The 18050-nt window shown below is 38.5% G+C and overlaps 1 protein-coding gene across 1 annotated transcript in view; it reads left to right on the top strand.

Annotated features, from left to right (window-relative positions):
• The window catches only part of stxbp5a (syntaxin binding protein 5a (tomosyn)), a 105372-nt gene extending 91100 nt beyond the window's left edge, over positions 1–14272 (top strand). The window contains exons 19-27 of the mRNA XM_067383074.1: positions 1053–1115; positions 4491–4538; positions 6684–6733; positions 8280–8562; positions 9252–9621; positions 10494–10659; positions 11940–12051; positions 13261–13481; positions 13659–14272. Coding sequence (XP_067239175.1) covers positions 1053–1115; positions 4491–4538; positions 6684–6733; positions 8280–8562; positions 9252–9621; positions 10494–10659; positions 11940–12051; positions 13261–13481; positions 13659–13700 — 1355 coding nt within the window. The 3' untranslated portion in view covers positions 13701–14272. The remainder of the gene's footprint in view (positions 1–1052; positions 1116–4490; positions 4539–6683; positions 6734–8279; positions 8563–9251; positions 9622–10493; positions 10660–11939; positions 12052–13260; positions 13482–13658) is intronic.
• The last annotated feature ends 3778 nt before the right edge of the window (positions 14273–18050 follow it).

Raw genomic sequence — 18050 nt, 5'->3', positions numbered from 1 at the left:
GACATGATTGCTTAATTTTAATAGGTTTTAAAAGTAACCAAAATGCTAAACATTAAAATTAAAGCAGAACAAACATAAACAGAAATGTTTGATCCAAGCTTGTTCAGTTTGTTCATGATCTGATGTGACTTTTATATTTTTAAGCTCTAAACAACAACAATGATAATAATATTGCAACATATAATTTATCAGATTTTTAAAATATTTTTATTGTTGAGACCCATTCAAAAGTATGGAAGGTGTAACATAAAAAAAAAATTGCAGAAATTGAGAAGAAATAATTAAAATTAGATTTAATATATATTATCTTTTCTATAAACAAATTTTATTTTTAAAAGATAATATATCAAATTTTTTTCTTTCTTTATTTATATATATATGTATATGTATATATATATGTGTGTGTGTGTGTGTGTGTGTGTGTGTGTGTGTGACCATGAAGCAATCCATAAGTAATCAGATTACATTACCATTACTTTCATATTGTGGTACTTGGATTACATTACTGAATACTTTTTTTATGAATTAATTTGTAACTGTAACAAAATACATTTTTAAAGTAACCCTCCCAAGCCTGTATATATAAATATATATAAACACACCATTGGCAGGAAATGCAGCAGTGCACTGAGAGGGATACAGCAATGTGACCCCTGCTGGTGGAATGCACAATTGCAGCTAAACACATGATAGTAAGAAAGAGATGATTGCTGGGTCTTGGCAATAGACTGGTTGTTAGATTATCCGGTGTGCGTGTGTGTTTGTGTCGGGGGTAATGAGTGATATTTAGCGGGGGGCTGGGATCTGTCGGATATGCGCACAGGGAGAGTGCTGATCAGAGCAGCTGGGTTCAGCTCCTGTCTGCCCATCTGCCTCTCAACTCCAAGATCAGAGCAAGGGCTACACACTGCACCTCATACTATGGTTGTATATGTCAATTGTACTACCCATTAAAATATATCTTAGACAATTTTTTCACATAAAGAACAGGTACTAGCACACATTTCACATAGTCCATCGTGTGGCACTCATGTTTCTCTTTCTCTCTACAGGGCTTTGTGACATTAACGAAGGCTCGGCCACCTCGGAGGATCGCTGCAAATCCCCCACCTCAGGTAAAACGTCCCTCAGAGCATGACACAATCCATACCGCCCACTGTCACCATCATACTGATCAGTCCTGAAACTTGAGTCTGCTGAAAGCCAAATGTTATGAGCTCCACAGGGGGAGCGTTTTAGGGTTTCAATCGATTCCTTTGTTCAGGACTAAAGGGGATAATTCACCCTAAATTTGAGAATTCTGTCATTAATCATTGTCATGTTGTTCCAAACCCTTAATGACTTTCTTTCTTCTGGAAAAGAACTACAACTGTACACTACCTGTCAAAAGTTTGGAGTCTGAATTAATTACTTTTATTCAGCAGGGATGCATGAAATTGAGCAGAAGTGACAGTAAAGACTTTTACATTGTTACAAAATATTTCTTCTTTTTTAATGCTGTTCTTTTGAACTGTCTGTTCATCAAAGTATCCTGTAAAGTTTCCATGGAAATATTAAGCAGCACAACTGTTTTCAACATTGATAACAGAATTATTTGAGCACCAGATCAGCATAGCCATAGAATGATCATGTGACTGCTGTTTTACAGTATTTTTGATTATGATTCATATGAAATCTTACTGATCCCAAACTTTTGAATGGTAATGAATAATAATGATAGTTAATGATAGTTTTGTGTGAAATAATTGAAAATATTGGCAAGAAATCAGTTGTTTTGTTGAGTCACATTTTTTCAATTAATCAGTTGATCAAATTTACCAGTCTGAATTTTGTTTACAATCCAGACTGCTCTGGTTCTCTAGTTGTTCTTTTTGATCAAACAACATGAGGGTGAGTACATAATGATTCTTGGGTGATTCATTACTACGTTAGCAACATTACCTCTACACCAAATATCAAGTATACACTACACAAGTGTGCTTTTATTTTGTTATTATCTCAGCATTAGACTAGCCTCTGCTAGCCTCAAGTAGATCCAAACCAGTATGAATTTATTTGTTCTGCTGAACACGAAGGAAGATATTTGGAACAATGTCAGTAATCAAACAGATCTCGCCCCCCATTTACTACCATAGTAGGAAAAATAAATACTGTGGTAGTCAATGGGGGGTGAGATCTGTTTGGTTACTGACATTTTTCCAAATATCTTCCTCTAACACTCAGCTGATTCACAATGACCTATAGGAATACGATGCCCATCACCACATTTGTGTGTATATGGTCCATTCAGTATTATCAGCAGCTTTATCGCATTGCTCAGGAGTTAATTACCCTCCTCCGTCCCCAGCTCCTCCTTCGTCCAGTCAGGACTTGACCTTCTGATATTTCTTTTGATCAAACTCATTTCTTCAATCATGTTACATTAATTATTGTCATTAAGGAAATTAATAATATTGCAATACTTGGTTCTGTTCTGTTTACCCTAAGGGGGGTTATCGCTGCTCTTATCCATGATAGGCAGGGAGTTTTTGCCCAGAACAGAACCATACCGACAAACCAAACTGTATACTAACTGCCAGTCATCTTTGACGATAGTGATCCTGACAGAAATAAATTCATAAAGGTTTGGAACTATGTGTGGGTGAGTAAATAGGGGCTTTTGCACCAGAGGAACCTTTTCATAGTTCCTAGAAATATTGGCTGAACTACCCAGATTTTGCCATGTTCGCACCGCAGGAACTAGGAGTGATTTTAGTTCTAGCAACTCCTTTTGGGGAAACTATTTCAGAGTAGGGTCTATACCAGCACTATAGGAACTATCAGTGATGTAAGTGTACATTGATTGGTCAAACACTGGCACCCGGCATTTTTAAAAAGCTGTGTATTAATGGCATTTACTTACATTTACTTTAATGGCAGGGTTGTTCTTTTCTCCGCCTCGATAATATGTAATACTGAAAGTTGTTTCAAGACACCGCTGTCGGCTACTTCACAGTTCCTATTCCCGGTGCGAATGCAACCAGGAACATGGCCCGGGGAAGAAATTGGTTCCTAGCCTTGCCACTACTATCCTAGTGGCTAGTTCCTGTAACTATGTTAGCTAGTTCCTAGAACTATTAGGAGCGAAAGTCCCCAGTGATAACAGAATTTTCATTTTTGGGTGAACTATCCCTTTAACATGGCACACCTTATGAAACATCATAGGAGAACAAAAGTTCACAAAGGTCCCAAATGACTGATGATGGCTGACGGTGTGATGAATGGTAATGGTGACTGACCTTGTGACAAGGTGCTCATGCCTGCTGGGAGATTAGCGGTTAGCCTTCTGGGCTAGAAACAAGTTGAATGTTCAAAGCCCTGAAGGGGCACCATTGTGCCCTTCAGCAAGACTGAAAGGTACTGTCTTTTCATCAAAGCGTTTGCTAAAATAAACGTCCACGGCATTCATACAGACTGGTGCTGACCACACTGGATGAATTGTTCGGAAGTGGTTTTTGAAATGATATGTGCAAAAGAATTGAAAATGTAGCAGCTGCTTAGACTCTGAGTAAGTCAGGGCTGTTTTTGTGGGCGGAAAGGACACATTAAATCTAAATTTACTAGACAACCAAAGCTTGTAAAAGCACTGTAAAACACAGCACTCTTAGTTGAGAGTGCTTTTAGACTGCGGTTAATGAGGTATTGATTGCTTTCAGATACTGTCACTGAATTTTTTAACCAAATATTTCATTGAAAATGTGTCACATAGAGGTTTAACCATGAACTTTTTGTCATGTTTTAGATTCATGCTATGCAAATAACACTTTCCCAGGGAGAGTTTTTTTTTCCAGATTCTTAACCTTTGCGATAAGATCACGTCTTCCTCTGGGGTGGGAAAAAGAACATTATTTTGCCATCATTATTCAAATTAGCATTGTTTTTTTGTGGATAACATGCAAATGTAAAATGCAGAAAGATTCAAGGTGATAACTCAGCACAATGTAATTTTAAAGCATTTGCATTCTCTTTTTTAGTTCATTTAGCACAGCTGAAGGTGGTGTGATAAGCTGAAGACAACCTAAAAACCTCCTTCTTAGAAAGAGCGTGACATTCACACTCGGAGACCGGGGCAGATCTCAAAATAGAGATAAGATTTGCTCCGAAAGGTCAGAACAGAATGAGAATGTATCTCTAAAATGACTTAAACTTCAGTTAGAGCACAGACCTCTGCAGCTGTTCTCTCAGCGAGTGGTTTGATCAAATATTGAAAGAAGGTCCCTGTAATCATTGTGCAAATAGCAGCATACACTTGCTGTAACACCTCGACATGGGCAGATAAAGAACAAATGATTGTGACTGCTACAGAAATCCAAACCAAACACATAACAAACAGCAAAAAAAACAAGTCGATACATAATCTTTCACATTATGACACTCCTGCGCTGTATGTTACTCCCAGAAAGCGTAAAAATATCTCTAACTGCTCATATGCTTTACTTCCTCCCAAAAAGTCTTGATGTCAAACCATCAGCAATTCTACAATGGAGGAGGGAGAGGAGGTAAGGTTGGAGGACGGTGTAGAAGAGGTTCCACTGGTTTTGTTCAACCACACTGTCTCTGTCTCTATGTATGAACAAAACAGAGAACATGTCTGTCACCAAGAACACAGCTACTTGAATAACCCCGATGGAAATTCCCACTGCATGCTACGTTCATGTAGCACGCATGTAACATGGTGACATGTGCTTGTGGTGATTTGCTTGAGGCGTTTCTCTTTCGCCACACCGGTGGCTGTCCTATGATTGTCTGTCTGTAGGAATGAAGGTTTTCAATTTGTTGTCTTCCTGTACTTCCTGTCTCTTTATGTCCGTACATCTCAGCACAGGATAGTGAGGATGGGAATTAGAAAAATACACATTTATTTTGATGGATTGGGACCAGCCTTGGTATTCGCTTCACTGGATTCACTGGAGTACTATTAGGAAACAAAATATACAGTTTTGGGTAATTTATCATTTAGATTTCCTTAGATGTTCTTACATAGACAAGCTGTGAAGCCAGTTTTTGTTTTGTTGTTTTTATTTTTTGTTGAATGCTGAGCTCATTACACTGTAAAAATTATGTCCCACTGAAAATATCTTTTTATATATATATATATATATATAGCTATGGAAAAAATTAAGAGACCACTCCAAGTTCAGAACTCAATGTTAAGTGGTCTCTTAATTTTTTTCCATAGCTGTATATATATAATCTTACCCCATTAGCAATTAGTCATATCTTATTTTAAGCTTAATTTAACAAAATTTTGTGAAAATGTTCAGTGGTTATGAAAACTTAAATGAAATATAATGAAATGAAAATGGAAAATAAAATATTATAAGAATGAAATATAATGAAAACTTTAGATTTAGCATTATAACTTGTTACATTTAATGCATTTAAAGGGATATTTCACACAAAAATTAAAACTAACCCATAATTTACTCACCCTCAAATTATCCTAGGTGTATATGACTTTATTCTTTAAGCCAAACACAATCAGAGTTATATTAAAAATATCCTGGCTCTTCCAAGCTTTATAATGGGAGTGATTGGAATATGAGATTTTGAAACCCAAAAAAGTGCATCCATTGATCATAAAACGTGACGTGATGTACTACGCATTTTTAACGTAGGACATAGAGTAGTACATCATGGCGTAGTGTCGAACGTCATGGCATTGTGTACTACGTAGAGGAAGTTAACGTTTTTAGATGCAAGTCAAATATGTATGGCTGTCACGCCAGAAGCTCACTATTTTACATTATAAAGTTTTAAATAAGGATATTTGTCTTACAAAAACGCATCGATTCGCTTTAGAAGGTCTTTATTAACCCCCCGTAAGCCGCATGGAGTAATAGTATGGATTTTTGGGGCTTCAAAATCTCATCCTCCAATCACTCCCATTATAAAGGGATATTTTTTAATATAACTCTGATTGTGTTTGGTTGAAAGAAGAAAGTCATATACACCTAGGATGGATTGAGGGTGAATAAATTATGGGGTAATTTTCATTTTTGGGTGAACTATCCCTTTAATGAAATTACAATTATTAGGTGCAGTGTGTAAATTTTAGCGGCATTTAGCGGTGAGCTTGCGAAGTGCAATATAGCGAAGCTACGGTGTCCAACACAGGACAAAGATGTCATTGTCTGAGACAGAAGAAAGTAGCCAGTCAAGCATATGTGCTCTGTAGAGCAGTTTGTCCGTTTAGGGCTACTGTAGAAATATGCCGGTGAAAAATATGTGGCAAGGGTATACAAATTATACAAAATGTACTAAATCATCCATATAAGCCATAATGTCCAGTCTGTATTTTCCTGTGTGGTGCATGATTGTGGCATGGGGTGCTGAGAATGATTGTTTTGTCTGTTATAATGTTAATTCTTTACCTTTCAGGGCTTTCTGTGGCCAAATTATACCCATTTACATCCCAGAACTGTTTGTCCAGCATGCAGCATTATGCAGTTTGTCTCTGACTCGCTGAAAAATATTGCAGTGTCTCCTTTGTCCTGTTTGAAGCATCTGTGTCCCTCAGGATGATTAAAAAACCCTTTAGCTATGTTGTCTGGTGTTTTCTGGAGCACAACTAGTTCTAGCATTGCATGGCTTTTACTGAGGCTTCAATGTGTTTGTAAAGAGAGGTGTTCTCTTTTTTCCAGCAAAGATGTCACGGAAATTAAGCTTGCCTACTGAGCTAAAGCCAGACTTGGGTAAGCCTTGACTTTGTGTTCATGCTACACAGCTTTTGAATGTGGAGTCCATCAGCACATTATCAGAATCTGAAGGGTCCACATGCTCACTTGATTTGAACATCTCATGTCAGTTAGCCAAAGACTAGGTTGTGTCAGAATTCCTGCACTTTCAGAGTTCTGTATATACTGAATTTCTGACATTCTGACTCTAATCTTACAGTATGTCTTGATTATTGGGTCTGACATACACCCGATGACTGTATTGGTTTATCAAAAGGCTTGTGAGGGTCTCCATAAATGGTACACATGGCCAAAACAGCTTTACTTTTTATGTAGCCAGGGTTCTCTGTCAGTCTTCCTAACTCTTATACTGAATAACACATGTCAGCATTTGCCAGTTCAGCATTTGCTGCTATTTAATTCAGTATCAAAAAAGTTCTGTCATCAGTTTCCAGCAGGAGATTTTTTTTTTTTTAAAGGGAATTCCCTCAAGGAGTACTTTCTGGAATCGACTGATTTGAAATGGAAATCAAATGTGTAGGTTGATGTAAAGATCTTTTTTCTCCCCACACATATCATTACTGTATATGAGAAAAGTTGTACAATTAAACTATCGGATGTCAGGTATCTCTTTTAAATAGAAAAGCTTTAGATAAACACTGCCGTTCAAAAAGTTGGGGTGAGTACTTTTTTTTAAAGAAATTAATACTTTTATTCAGCAAAGATGCATAAATGTTTAATAAATGTTTCTTGAGCACCAGATCAGCCTATTTAGATTTCTAAAGGATCATGTGACACTGAAGACTGGAGTGATTGCTGCCATCACAGGAAGAAATTACATTTTTAAATATATTCAAATAGAAGAGTCATTTTAAATTATAATATTTCACAGTATTACTGTCTTTACTGTATATTTGATCAAATAAATGCAGCCATGGTGAGCATAAGAGACTTCTTTCAAAAACATTACAAAATCTTATACAGACCCCAAATTTTGAACGGTACTTTAGGTTTTAAATAGGGAACATATAATATAGTCATGTAAACAACATTTTCTTTCTCTGTTACATGCTTCCATTATTTTTATTTATTTATTTATATTTTGTTTTAATTTCCAGACTGAACACATCTTGGATAGGGTGACCAGACGTCAAGTTTTTCCCAGAATAGTCCCATTTTCAGAGCCCTTTAACATGTCCGCATGTGGGTTTATTTTAGGAGATGTTTTTGTAGGGCCAATTTTCAAATAAATGAGGTTGGGTAAAAGGGTCTAAAATATGCAAGTGTTCCAGGAAAATAGGGCATCTGGTCATCCCAATCTTGGGAATACCATTTGTCTCCATCACACTGGAGAGACTGCCTCATTTCCCACATCAAAGGTCATTTTCTCACCAGTGAAGGATGTTGTATGTTTTAACTTGCTTAAACCACATCACAAAGGGAAACTTAATTTCTGTTCAAGAGGCTGTTTTGTTATACGGGTATGGAGAAAAGTAATGATGTTAATCTGTCGGTTGTTGTTTTGGAGTGGGGGCTTTACCTTTCTGTGTTTTTCTCCCTACTGTCCTACTCTCTGTATGTCCCCCACGGGGTTCCATACCCCTAGACAACAGGGACAACTCCTTCAGCCGCTCGCGGAGCTCCAGCGTGACCAGTATTGACAAGGAATCACGAGAGGCCATCACATCTTTCTATTTCTGTGAGACGTATACACGCAAAGCAGATGGCGGGCTTACACCTAGTCTGTGGGTTGGCACGTCCTTGGGCACAGTCTTGGCCATCTCCCTCAACATGCCCCCTGCTGGAGAGCAGAGGCTTCTGCAGCCAGTCATTGTCTCCCCTTGTGGTAAGTCAGCATATTTGAGATTTAAAAGAATTGTTCACTTTCAAATGAAAATCACCCCAAGCTTTACCCACCTTCAAGCCATCCTAGGTGTATATGACTTTCTTCTTTCTGATGAACACAATCAAAGATATTTTAATAAATATCCTGATGCATCCAAGCTTTATAATGGCAGTGGACAGGGGTCACGAGTATGAGCTGAAGAAAGTGCTTCCATTCACATCCATCCATCATAAACCTATTCCACACGGCTCCAGGGGGTTAATAAAGGGCTTCTGAAGCGAAGCGATTCGTTTGTGTAAAAAAAAAAAAAAATCCATATTTAACAAGTTATGAAGTAAAATATCAAGCTTCCGCCAAAATAAATATCAATACATATCAATATCGAAAAATATCACGATTCCGTATTCAAGTTATGAAGAAAGTGAAAAGTTGGCTTTCTTCTTTATTAACCCCCTGGAGTATGTTTATGATAGATGGATGTGGATGGAAGCACTTTCTTTAGCTCATACTCGTGACCCCTGTTCACTGCCATTATAAAGCTTCGATGCATCAGGATATTTATTAAAATATCTCCAATTATGTTTATCAGAAAGAAGAAAGTCATATACACCTTGGATGGCTAGGTGTATATGACTTTCTCCCCACCCCCCCTCCCCCCTTTAATCTGACACCTCATCTTCTCTACGCAGGCACTCTTAACAGGTTGAAGGGCAGCGTCCTCCGGATGGCCTTCTTAGATTCTACAGGGTCTCTCCTCCCCTCTGCTTTTGAGCCATGGTATGAACCCAACGCTCCAGCCAATGGAGAGGAGAGGGACAAGGTCCGTAAGAGACGGCCGGTGTCTGTATCCCCATCCACATCCCAGGAACTGAATGAAAACCAGTATGCCGTGGTGTGCTCTGAGAAACAGGCCAAAGTCATAGCCCTACCCTCTCAGACCTGCGTATTCAAACACAACATCACCGAAACATCTTTTGTGCTGCGGGCAGATGTGGTACAGATGAACACTGGCATTTGTGTGGCCTGCTTCTGTGCCAACGGACACATCATGACCCTCAGGTGAGAGAGGATGCCCTTCAACGTAAGACAGATGAGAATATTTAAATGCATTAATTTGGGACTGTGCGTTGGGATGTGTGAATACATAAAAATCTGTTGATCCACCATGATTAAATTGTGAAAACAGAGATATATTATATTATACATTGATATTTATATATATTGAAATATTATTACAATTTAAAAGAACTTTTCTATTTTAATTATATTTTAAAATGTGATTTATTCCAGTGATGGCAAAGCTGAAATTTCAGCAACAGTTATTCCAGTCTTCAGTGTCACATGATCCTTCAGAAATCATTCTAATATGCTAATTTCCTACTGCTCTTATTTATTTTATTATTGTATATAACATATTTTAAATGCTACACTATTGAAGACTGCAACTGGGACTGCACGTTGCCTGGGAATAGCTTCACATTGTTTCTGATGTGAGGAATTGTTTGTAGCCCGATATTGATATACTGTAGCGCACGCCGTAAATTTGGAAATCTAGCTATTTTCAGTATACAATAATGTCGTCTTGCTCCACTGTTCAGCAAAGTCAGAGCCAGGGGGCATGTTAATATTGCAACACAGATCTAATCACTTTATTTCTCTCTGAATTGCTTTGGCTTATAAATCTACAGAGGACAGAAGGGCAGACAAACATCTGTGTGACTGTCAGTAGGAAGGTCAAAGTTAACCATCAAACATTAAGACCTTGGGGATATTATTGCAAAAAATCCTTAATGCTTGTTTCCTGTAATTTAATGGCACATTCTGAAGGACAAAACAATCACTGCCACTGTCTTAGTATTGCATCTCTTGAATAATAGAGGAGGTAAGATATTCCATAGCTGAAGAAATGTCTCTCTGTCATGCTGTTTCAGTCTGCCAGGGTTGAGACCATTGCTGGATGTAAATTACCTACCCCTGACAGATATGAGGATAGCGAGAACGTTCTGCTTCAGCAACCTCGGCCAGGCCTTGTACCTGACCTCCCCTACTGAGATCCAGCGGATTACCTACAGCCAGGAGGTCTGTGAGAATTTACAGGTGAGCAAAACATCTTCATAAATTGTTCTTCTAGACTTTTCAATTGCACAGTATTTAAAGGGTCAGTTCACCCAAAAATGAAAATGATGTCATTAATGTCTCACCCTCATGTCGTTCCAAACCCGTAAGACCTCCGTTCATCTTCGGAACACAGTTTAAGATATTTTAGATTTAGTCCGAGAGCTTTCTGTCCCTCCATTGAAAATGTATGTACGGTAGACTGTCCATGTCCAGAAAGGTAATAAATACATCATCAAAGTAGTCCATGTGACATCAGTGGGTTAGTTAGAATTTTTTGAAGCATCGAAAATATATTTTGGTCAAAAAATAACAAAAACTACGACTTTATTCAGCATTGTCTTCTCTTCCAGAATCCTTTCCATTGAATTGATTCCATTGAATTGATTCCATTGAATCCTTTCATCTGTCGGCGTTGGTAATGCACTTTTATGTCGCCGTGGTTGTTTTTGGCGATTAGGACATACGCGACATTTTGAAGCATCGAAAATACATTTTGGTCCAAAAATAACAAAAACTATGACTTTATTCAGCATTGTATTCTCTTCCGGGTCTGTTGTCAATCCGCGTTCACGACTCTGCTTCTTCTTCTTTCCTGTTTTACGGCGGTTGGCATCCAGCTTATTGGTGCATTACCGCCCCCTTCTGCTCCGGAGTGTGGTTCACGACTCCGCAGTGCTGATGTAAGACGCTGCAGACGTGTTATCTGGTGCACCAGAGCTTCGTTTACAGTCTGAGGGAGACGCACACTGTATTCAAGCTATTCTACATTGTTTGTATTTTGGTATTGCTATATTTTTTAAAATGGTGTGTAAGTGTGCATGTCGTGGATATCCTAATCGCCAAAAACAACCACGGCGACATAAAAGTGCATTACCAACGCCGACAGATGAAAGGATTCAATGGAATCAATTCAATGGAAAGGATTCCGGAAGAGTATACAATGCTGAATAAAGTCATAGTTTTTGTTATATTTGGACCAAAATATATTTTCGATGCTTCAAAGAATTCTAATTAACCCACTGATGTCACATGGACTACTTTGATGATGTTTTTATTACCTTTCTGGACATGGACAGTATACCGTACATACATTTTCAATGGAGGGACAGAAAGACTAAATCTAAAATATCTTAAACTGTGTTCCGAATATGAACTGAGGTTTGGAACAATATGAGGGTGAGTCATTAATGACATAATTTTCATTTTTGGGTTAACTAACCCTTTATGATGATGTTGATGATGATTGGATTGTGTAACAGGAGATGCTAGGTGAGCTGTTTACTCCGGTGGAGACGCCTGAAGCTCCTAACAGGGGCTTCTTTAAGGGTCTTTTTGGAGGAGGAGCACAGTCTCTAGACAGAGAGGAGCTTTGTAAGTTAACTTTCATTATCTGCTCTTTACACTCAGATGTGTGAAGTATCACAACAAAGAAGGTGTGGTAGAAATGCAGACCACAAACAGATGACTGTTTAGATGTAGGTAGGCTGGGGCTAATTCTCACTTTTTACACCAGTAAATACATTTCTCAGGGTAGGTCTATTTTTGAAAGTCAATTGCTCTATGATCATGTTGTTGCCATTATTGCCCAGTCACAATGGAACCTGCCATTAAAAGGATTGGTTACAATGATCAGTGCTTCAAAAACATGTTGTAAATAGACATCAATGACACTCTTCACCGAGCGAGTGTTTGAAAGCCGATGTCTATCAGCAGACCAGTCAGCTTTCAAATTCATATACTTCCGTGTGCTTTCAAACGCTTCCATGTGTTGATCATTGTAGCCAATCACAGACATATCTGACGAGCGCGTGAACACAAAGGCCAGTCAGAGGTATTTACGAATCCGCTCAAAGCGTCATATTTTTAAAATTTCAGTACTGACATGGTATCGAAGTCAGTACTTTTGACAACACTATATTCTACCAAATTACAGCATTTAAAACATGTGACAACCTATAATTCTTGAAAAATATTATAAAGTAACTCTTGTCTGCATGTATGTCAATGTATTTTATTGTGTGTGGAGTGTGGTGTTCATTTATTTACCTAACATATATATATATATATATATATGATATTGAAGAATTCACAAAAGATATAAGACAGGGTTTTGAACTAGGTGTAACATACAAAATTAAAAAAATATATATGTCAAGTAAATTTGACTCAAAAACTTGGCAACCAACTAAAATAAAATAAGTTGAAGTTCTAAAATTACTAAAACTGAAATAAAATAAATTCAACTAAATATAAATATATACAAAAACAAATGAAAATGCCAAAAGCACATGCAATTACCAAAAAATAAAAATAAAAAAAGCTAATTCAAAATATTAATAAATACTATAATAGTATAGAAATAATACAAAAATGACACTGGTGACAACTGACATTTGCGACATCTAGCCCAGTCTCCTATGCCTCTTTATCTTAATGAGCTCTGTTCTCAAAAGTGACATCTTAACTATGTGTGCTGTTCTCCTAACAAAGAGTTTGTTTGTTTCTGTTGTGCTGTCACCTCATTTGTAACATTCTTTCCTCCTCTTCTTTTCACACTCTGTTTCTGTATTTGTGTTTCAGTCGGCGAGACAGGAGCCGGAAAAGCACCACGCAGTCTGGCACAGCACATTCCAGGTCCTGGGGGTATAGAAGGCATGAAGGGGGCAGCATCAGGCATCGTGGGTGATCTAGCTCGAGCTCGGATAGCGTTGGATGAGAGAGGGCAAAAACTAGGCGAGGTGGAAGAGCGGACGGCAGCCATGATGGCCAGCGCTGACTCATTCTCCAAACACGCTCATGAGGTACAGCGTTACCACCGCTGATGTCAATAACAGACGAATCTCTTCTTAAAAATAGCCAAACGTTTATGTATTACATCAATTTATTTTATGCGCATTATAATCAGGTTGAAGCTGAACCAGCATTGTAGCTGTACGATTGGCGTCTCTAACTTTGATCTTCTTTTTCACTGTCTGCAGATGATGCTAAAGTGTAAGGATAAGAAATGGTACCAGTTCTGATCTCCGCAAAACAGCAGAGCCCAAAGGGACTCAGGAGTTCTCCTACACAGCCTTGTTCATCCATAATCCTTTTCCCACTCTCGTCTTTATCTCTCCTCTGCTGGACCAGTGGGATCCCTCGCTCTTTCCTAGCACAATATTAAATACAGTCTGCTTACAGAACTGAGGCACAGACTGAGAGCGGCCCCAATCTGAGGAATGCCATACCACGACGGCGTCCACTCTTCGGTTTTCGTTTGTTCGTTTAATATCGCCAATCCTCTCTCATGGCGGCTGGGCTTTGCAGGCCCTGAAATTCCATTTCTTCTCTCAGTCTTTGAAATGTTTTTGTGCTGTTGTTTTTTTGCAATCACGTCCTGCCTCCCACATCGGAGAGCAGTTAGTAGTCAAAAAAAGACAGACAGACTAAACAAAAAATACAACAACTAAACAACAAACATAAAAATCTAAAAAAAAAAAAAAAGAAGAAGAAGAAAAAAAGAATATATATACATAATTCTATATAAATCTCCATCAAAGTCTGTAAAAATGCCATATTCGCTACTGTCATAAGTGAAACTGAAATACGAAGACACCAGGTGAAGCATGGGAAGAGCTCCATTCACAGGAAATGATGTTATAATGTGGAGGAGTCAAACCTTTCAGAAGAAGAGAGAACATCTCCCTTCTCCAAAAATGTACTCAGTATATTTATCCCTTTTGGTTTAATTCCCATTTTAATATTTATTTATTTATTTATTTATTTTTTTGTATTTATTTTTTTGTTTTGTTTGTTTTTTTAGCAAAATGTAAATGTCTGCTTGAATATAAAATGCTGTTTGAGTGATCTTTTTACAAAATTATTGTGAATATCAGTACAATAATGCTTTACATTAAAGTACCATCTTGAGGGTTTATAATTAGTTGACATGAGAAGGATTTACATAGTAAATGAATTAATTAAGAAATAACTATTTGTAAACCAACTGTGAGTGATTTAATGATGGTATTTTCATGTGATACATTATACAGATGTTTGAACTTTCTGTGAAACTCTGTACAGGAAATATCTGGTCTGGACAGAGTTGTGGAAGAAAGTAGGCAAAATTATGGTTTCAAATTATCCATTTTTTTTGGGGGTAGACAGCCATATAAACCTCAACAGCTAGAACATTTGTTGTGACTGAAAATGATGTCGCAGTCTCTTTAGTGTTGGCTCTGGGATTTGATTTTGTCCATTAGACCAGCTTTCTCATCCCTGCATACTGCGTAGATTAAACCGCTTGAACATATAGAGATTGTACTTTAGTAAATGTTTTGGTCCACATTTCATTTGTTAGGGCTACATAAAAAAGCACTTACTGTTGAAAACGGCTCTATTCATTCCTGGAAATTTGGACCGGTTTTCCAGCTCTAATCTTTGGTGACTTGATTATAGACGTGAAATAGGTTTGAATGCTTTCACTGAATTGGGAACAATATTCATTGTAGTTCTGAATGTCAGGAAGACATACAGTATCTCACAGAAGTGAGTACACCCCTCACATTTTTGTAAATATTTTATTATATCTTTTCATATGACAACACTCAAGAAATGACACTTTGCTACAATGTAAAGCAGTGAGTGTACAGCTTGTATAACAGTGTAAATTTGCTGTCCCCTCAAAATAACTCAACACACAGCCATTAATGTCTAAACCACTGGCCACAAAAGTAAGTACACCCCTAAGTGAAAATGTCCAAATTGGGCCCAAAGTATCAATATTTTGTGTGGCCACCATTATTTTCTAGCTCTGCCTTAACCCTCTTGGGGATGGAGTTCACCAGAGCTTCACAGGTTGCCACTGGAGTCCTCTTCCACTCCTCCATGACGACATCACTGAGCTGTTGGATGTTAGAGACCTTGCGCTCCTCCACCTTCCGTTTGAGGATGCCCCACAGATGCTCAATAGGGTTTAGTCCATCACCTTTTCCCTCAGCGTCTTTAGCAAAGCAGTGGTCGTCTTGGAGGTGTGTTTGGGGTCGTTATCATGTTGGAATACTGCCCTGCGGCCCAGTCTCTGAAGGGAGGGTATCATGCTCTGATTCAGTATGTCACAATACATGTTGGCATTAATGGTTCCCTCAATGAACTGTAGCTCCCCAGTGCCAGCAGGACTCATGCAGCCCCAAACCAGGACACTCCCACCACCATGCTTGACTGTAGGCAAGACACACTTGTCTTTGTACTCCTCACCTGGTAGCCGCCACACAAACTTATTTGGTTCAGATGGTGTCAAGTGTATCTTGGCCTCATCAGACCACAGGACATGGTTCCAGTAATCCATGTCCTTAGTCTGCTTGTCCTTAGGCTGTTTGCGGGCTTTCTTGTGCATCATCTTTAGAAGAGGCTTTCTTCTGGGACGACAGCCATGCAGACCAGTTTGATGCAGTGTGCGGCATATGGTCTGAGCACTGACAGGCTGACCCCCCACCCCTTCAACCTCTGCAGCAATGCTGGCAGCACTCATATGTCTATTTCCCAAACACAACCTCTGGATATGACGCTGAGCACGTGCACTCAACTTCTTTGGTCGACCATGGCGAGGCCTGTTCTGAGTGGAACCTGTCCTCTAAACTGCTGTATGGTCTCGGCCAACGTGCTGCAACTCAGTTTCAGGGTCTTGGCAATCTTTTTATAGCCTACGCCATCTTTATGTAGAGCAACAATTCTTTTTTTCAGATCCTCAGAGAGTTCTTTGCCATGAGGTTGAACTTCCAGTGACCAGTATTAGAGAGTGAGAGCGATAACACCAAATTTAACACACCTGCTCCCCATTCACACCTGAGACCTTGTAACTCTAACGAGTCACATGATACCAGGGAGAGAAAATGGCTAATTGTTCCCAATTTGGACATTTTCACTTAGGGGTGTACTCACTTTTGTGGCCAGCAGTTTAGACATTAATGGCTGTGTGTTGAGTTATTTTGAGGGGACAGCAAATTTACACTGTTATACAAGCTGTACACTCACTGCTTTACATTGTAGCAAAGTGTCATTTCTTCAGTGTTGTCACATGAAAAGATATAATAAAATATTTACAAAAATGTGAGGGATGTACTCACTTCTGTGAGATACTGTAACATGTTTCAACATCTGAGGGGCTGTTTACACGACACCATTTTCAACTAAAAACTGAAAAGTTTTTATGCCGTTTGGCCATTCATTTACACGACAACACCGTTTTGGTGGCCTGAAAATGCAAACTTTTGAAAACGGGTTTCAAAGTGCAAGTTTTTGAAAACGGTCTCCGTGTAAAGAACAAAAACGCGATTCTGTGAAAGCGATGACAACATTCACATGCGCATTACATGTTCAGTCTACGGTGTTCCATCGCCATCTAATGGCCTGCCGGCAGAATACAGCGTTTTTTTTTTCGTTTTCACAGATTCGTATGAATGGGGATCGTTTTGACAATGGTGTCGTCTGTACGTGGAAAACTCAAAGGAAAAATGTCTCTGTTTTAAGCATATCGTTCTGGTACTGGTTTCACACTGGTGCTTCATGTGTAATGCAGTAAATGCACAGAACGTACTTCAAGATCATCTACATCTGTGAAAACACCAACAGTGAGTGTTAGCTGTACATTCAAACCCAGAAAACTAGAAAGTAACACTAAATACAAAAAAAAAAGTGTACGGTAAATGTCTTTGTTGTCCCATTTCTCCCTTGAAACCACATTTTAGTGCCATTATATTTATTTGTGGTTTGCAAGAAATGCTGCTATAAATGTTGCATTGATCACACGATCCATTGTCGTTCGAGATACTGTTTCTCACTTGCCTCTCTGCCCAAAGTTTTTCGCCATTCTGTGAATGAAGTAGTTCGACAATCTGGGAGCATCAATTGCGAGTGAGCGTCGCCATACTGACCCCAAGACAGTTGCCATATCTTTTCAAACGCCAAAGATTTTCTTTCATTGAGTTCTGTATTCCATTCGACAGCTGTTTGTGTCTGAAGTACCACTGCATCCAGTAACAGTGTTGAGGACTTTTCTGATGTTTTTGGCTGTGTGCTAGTCTGCCTTTCGTGTGTTTCGTATGCCGTACTTCAAACAAAGAAAAATGGGGGAAAAAAGAATTACAAAACAACTGAAGCCAATCTCTCTCAGACTCTAAATGTTTCTCTGTGTTGGACTCTATATTCTCTGTAAATGTGTTTTCATGCCATGGTGTTATAGTGTTTCTGAAGACCAGGTTTGTTTTTGAATATCTCGCTCGTATGTCATCTCGCCTGATTAACTAATTCAATTATATTTGTACGATGTGTATTTTTCTCTGCAGTACTGTATTTCCCTGAATAGATATCCTTGTCATATTTTTAATCATCGA

This window comes from Chanodichthys erythropterus, chromosome 4 (genome assembly GCF_024489055.1).
Source record: "Chanodichthys erythropterus isolate Z2021 chromosome 4, ASM2448905v1, whole genome shotgun sequence".
Taxonomy (NCBI): domain Eukaryota; kingdom Metazoa; phylum Chordata; class Actinopteri; order Cypriniformes; family Xenocyprididae; genus Chanodichthys; species Chanodichthys erythropterus.
This window is presented reverse-complemented; position numbering and strand designations above follow the sequence as displayed.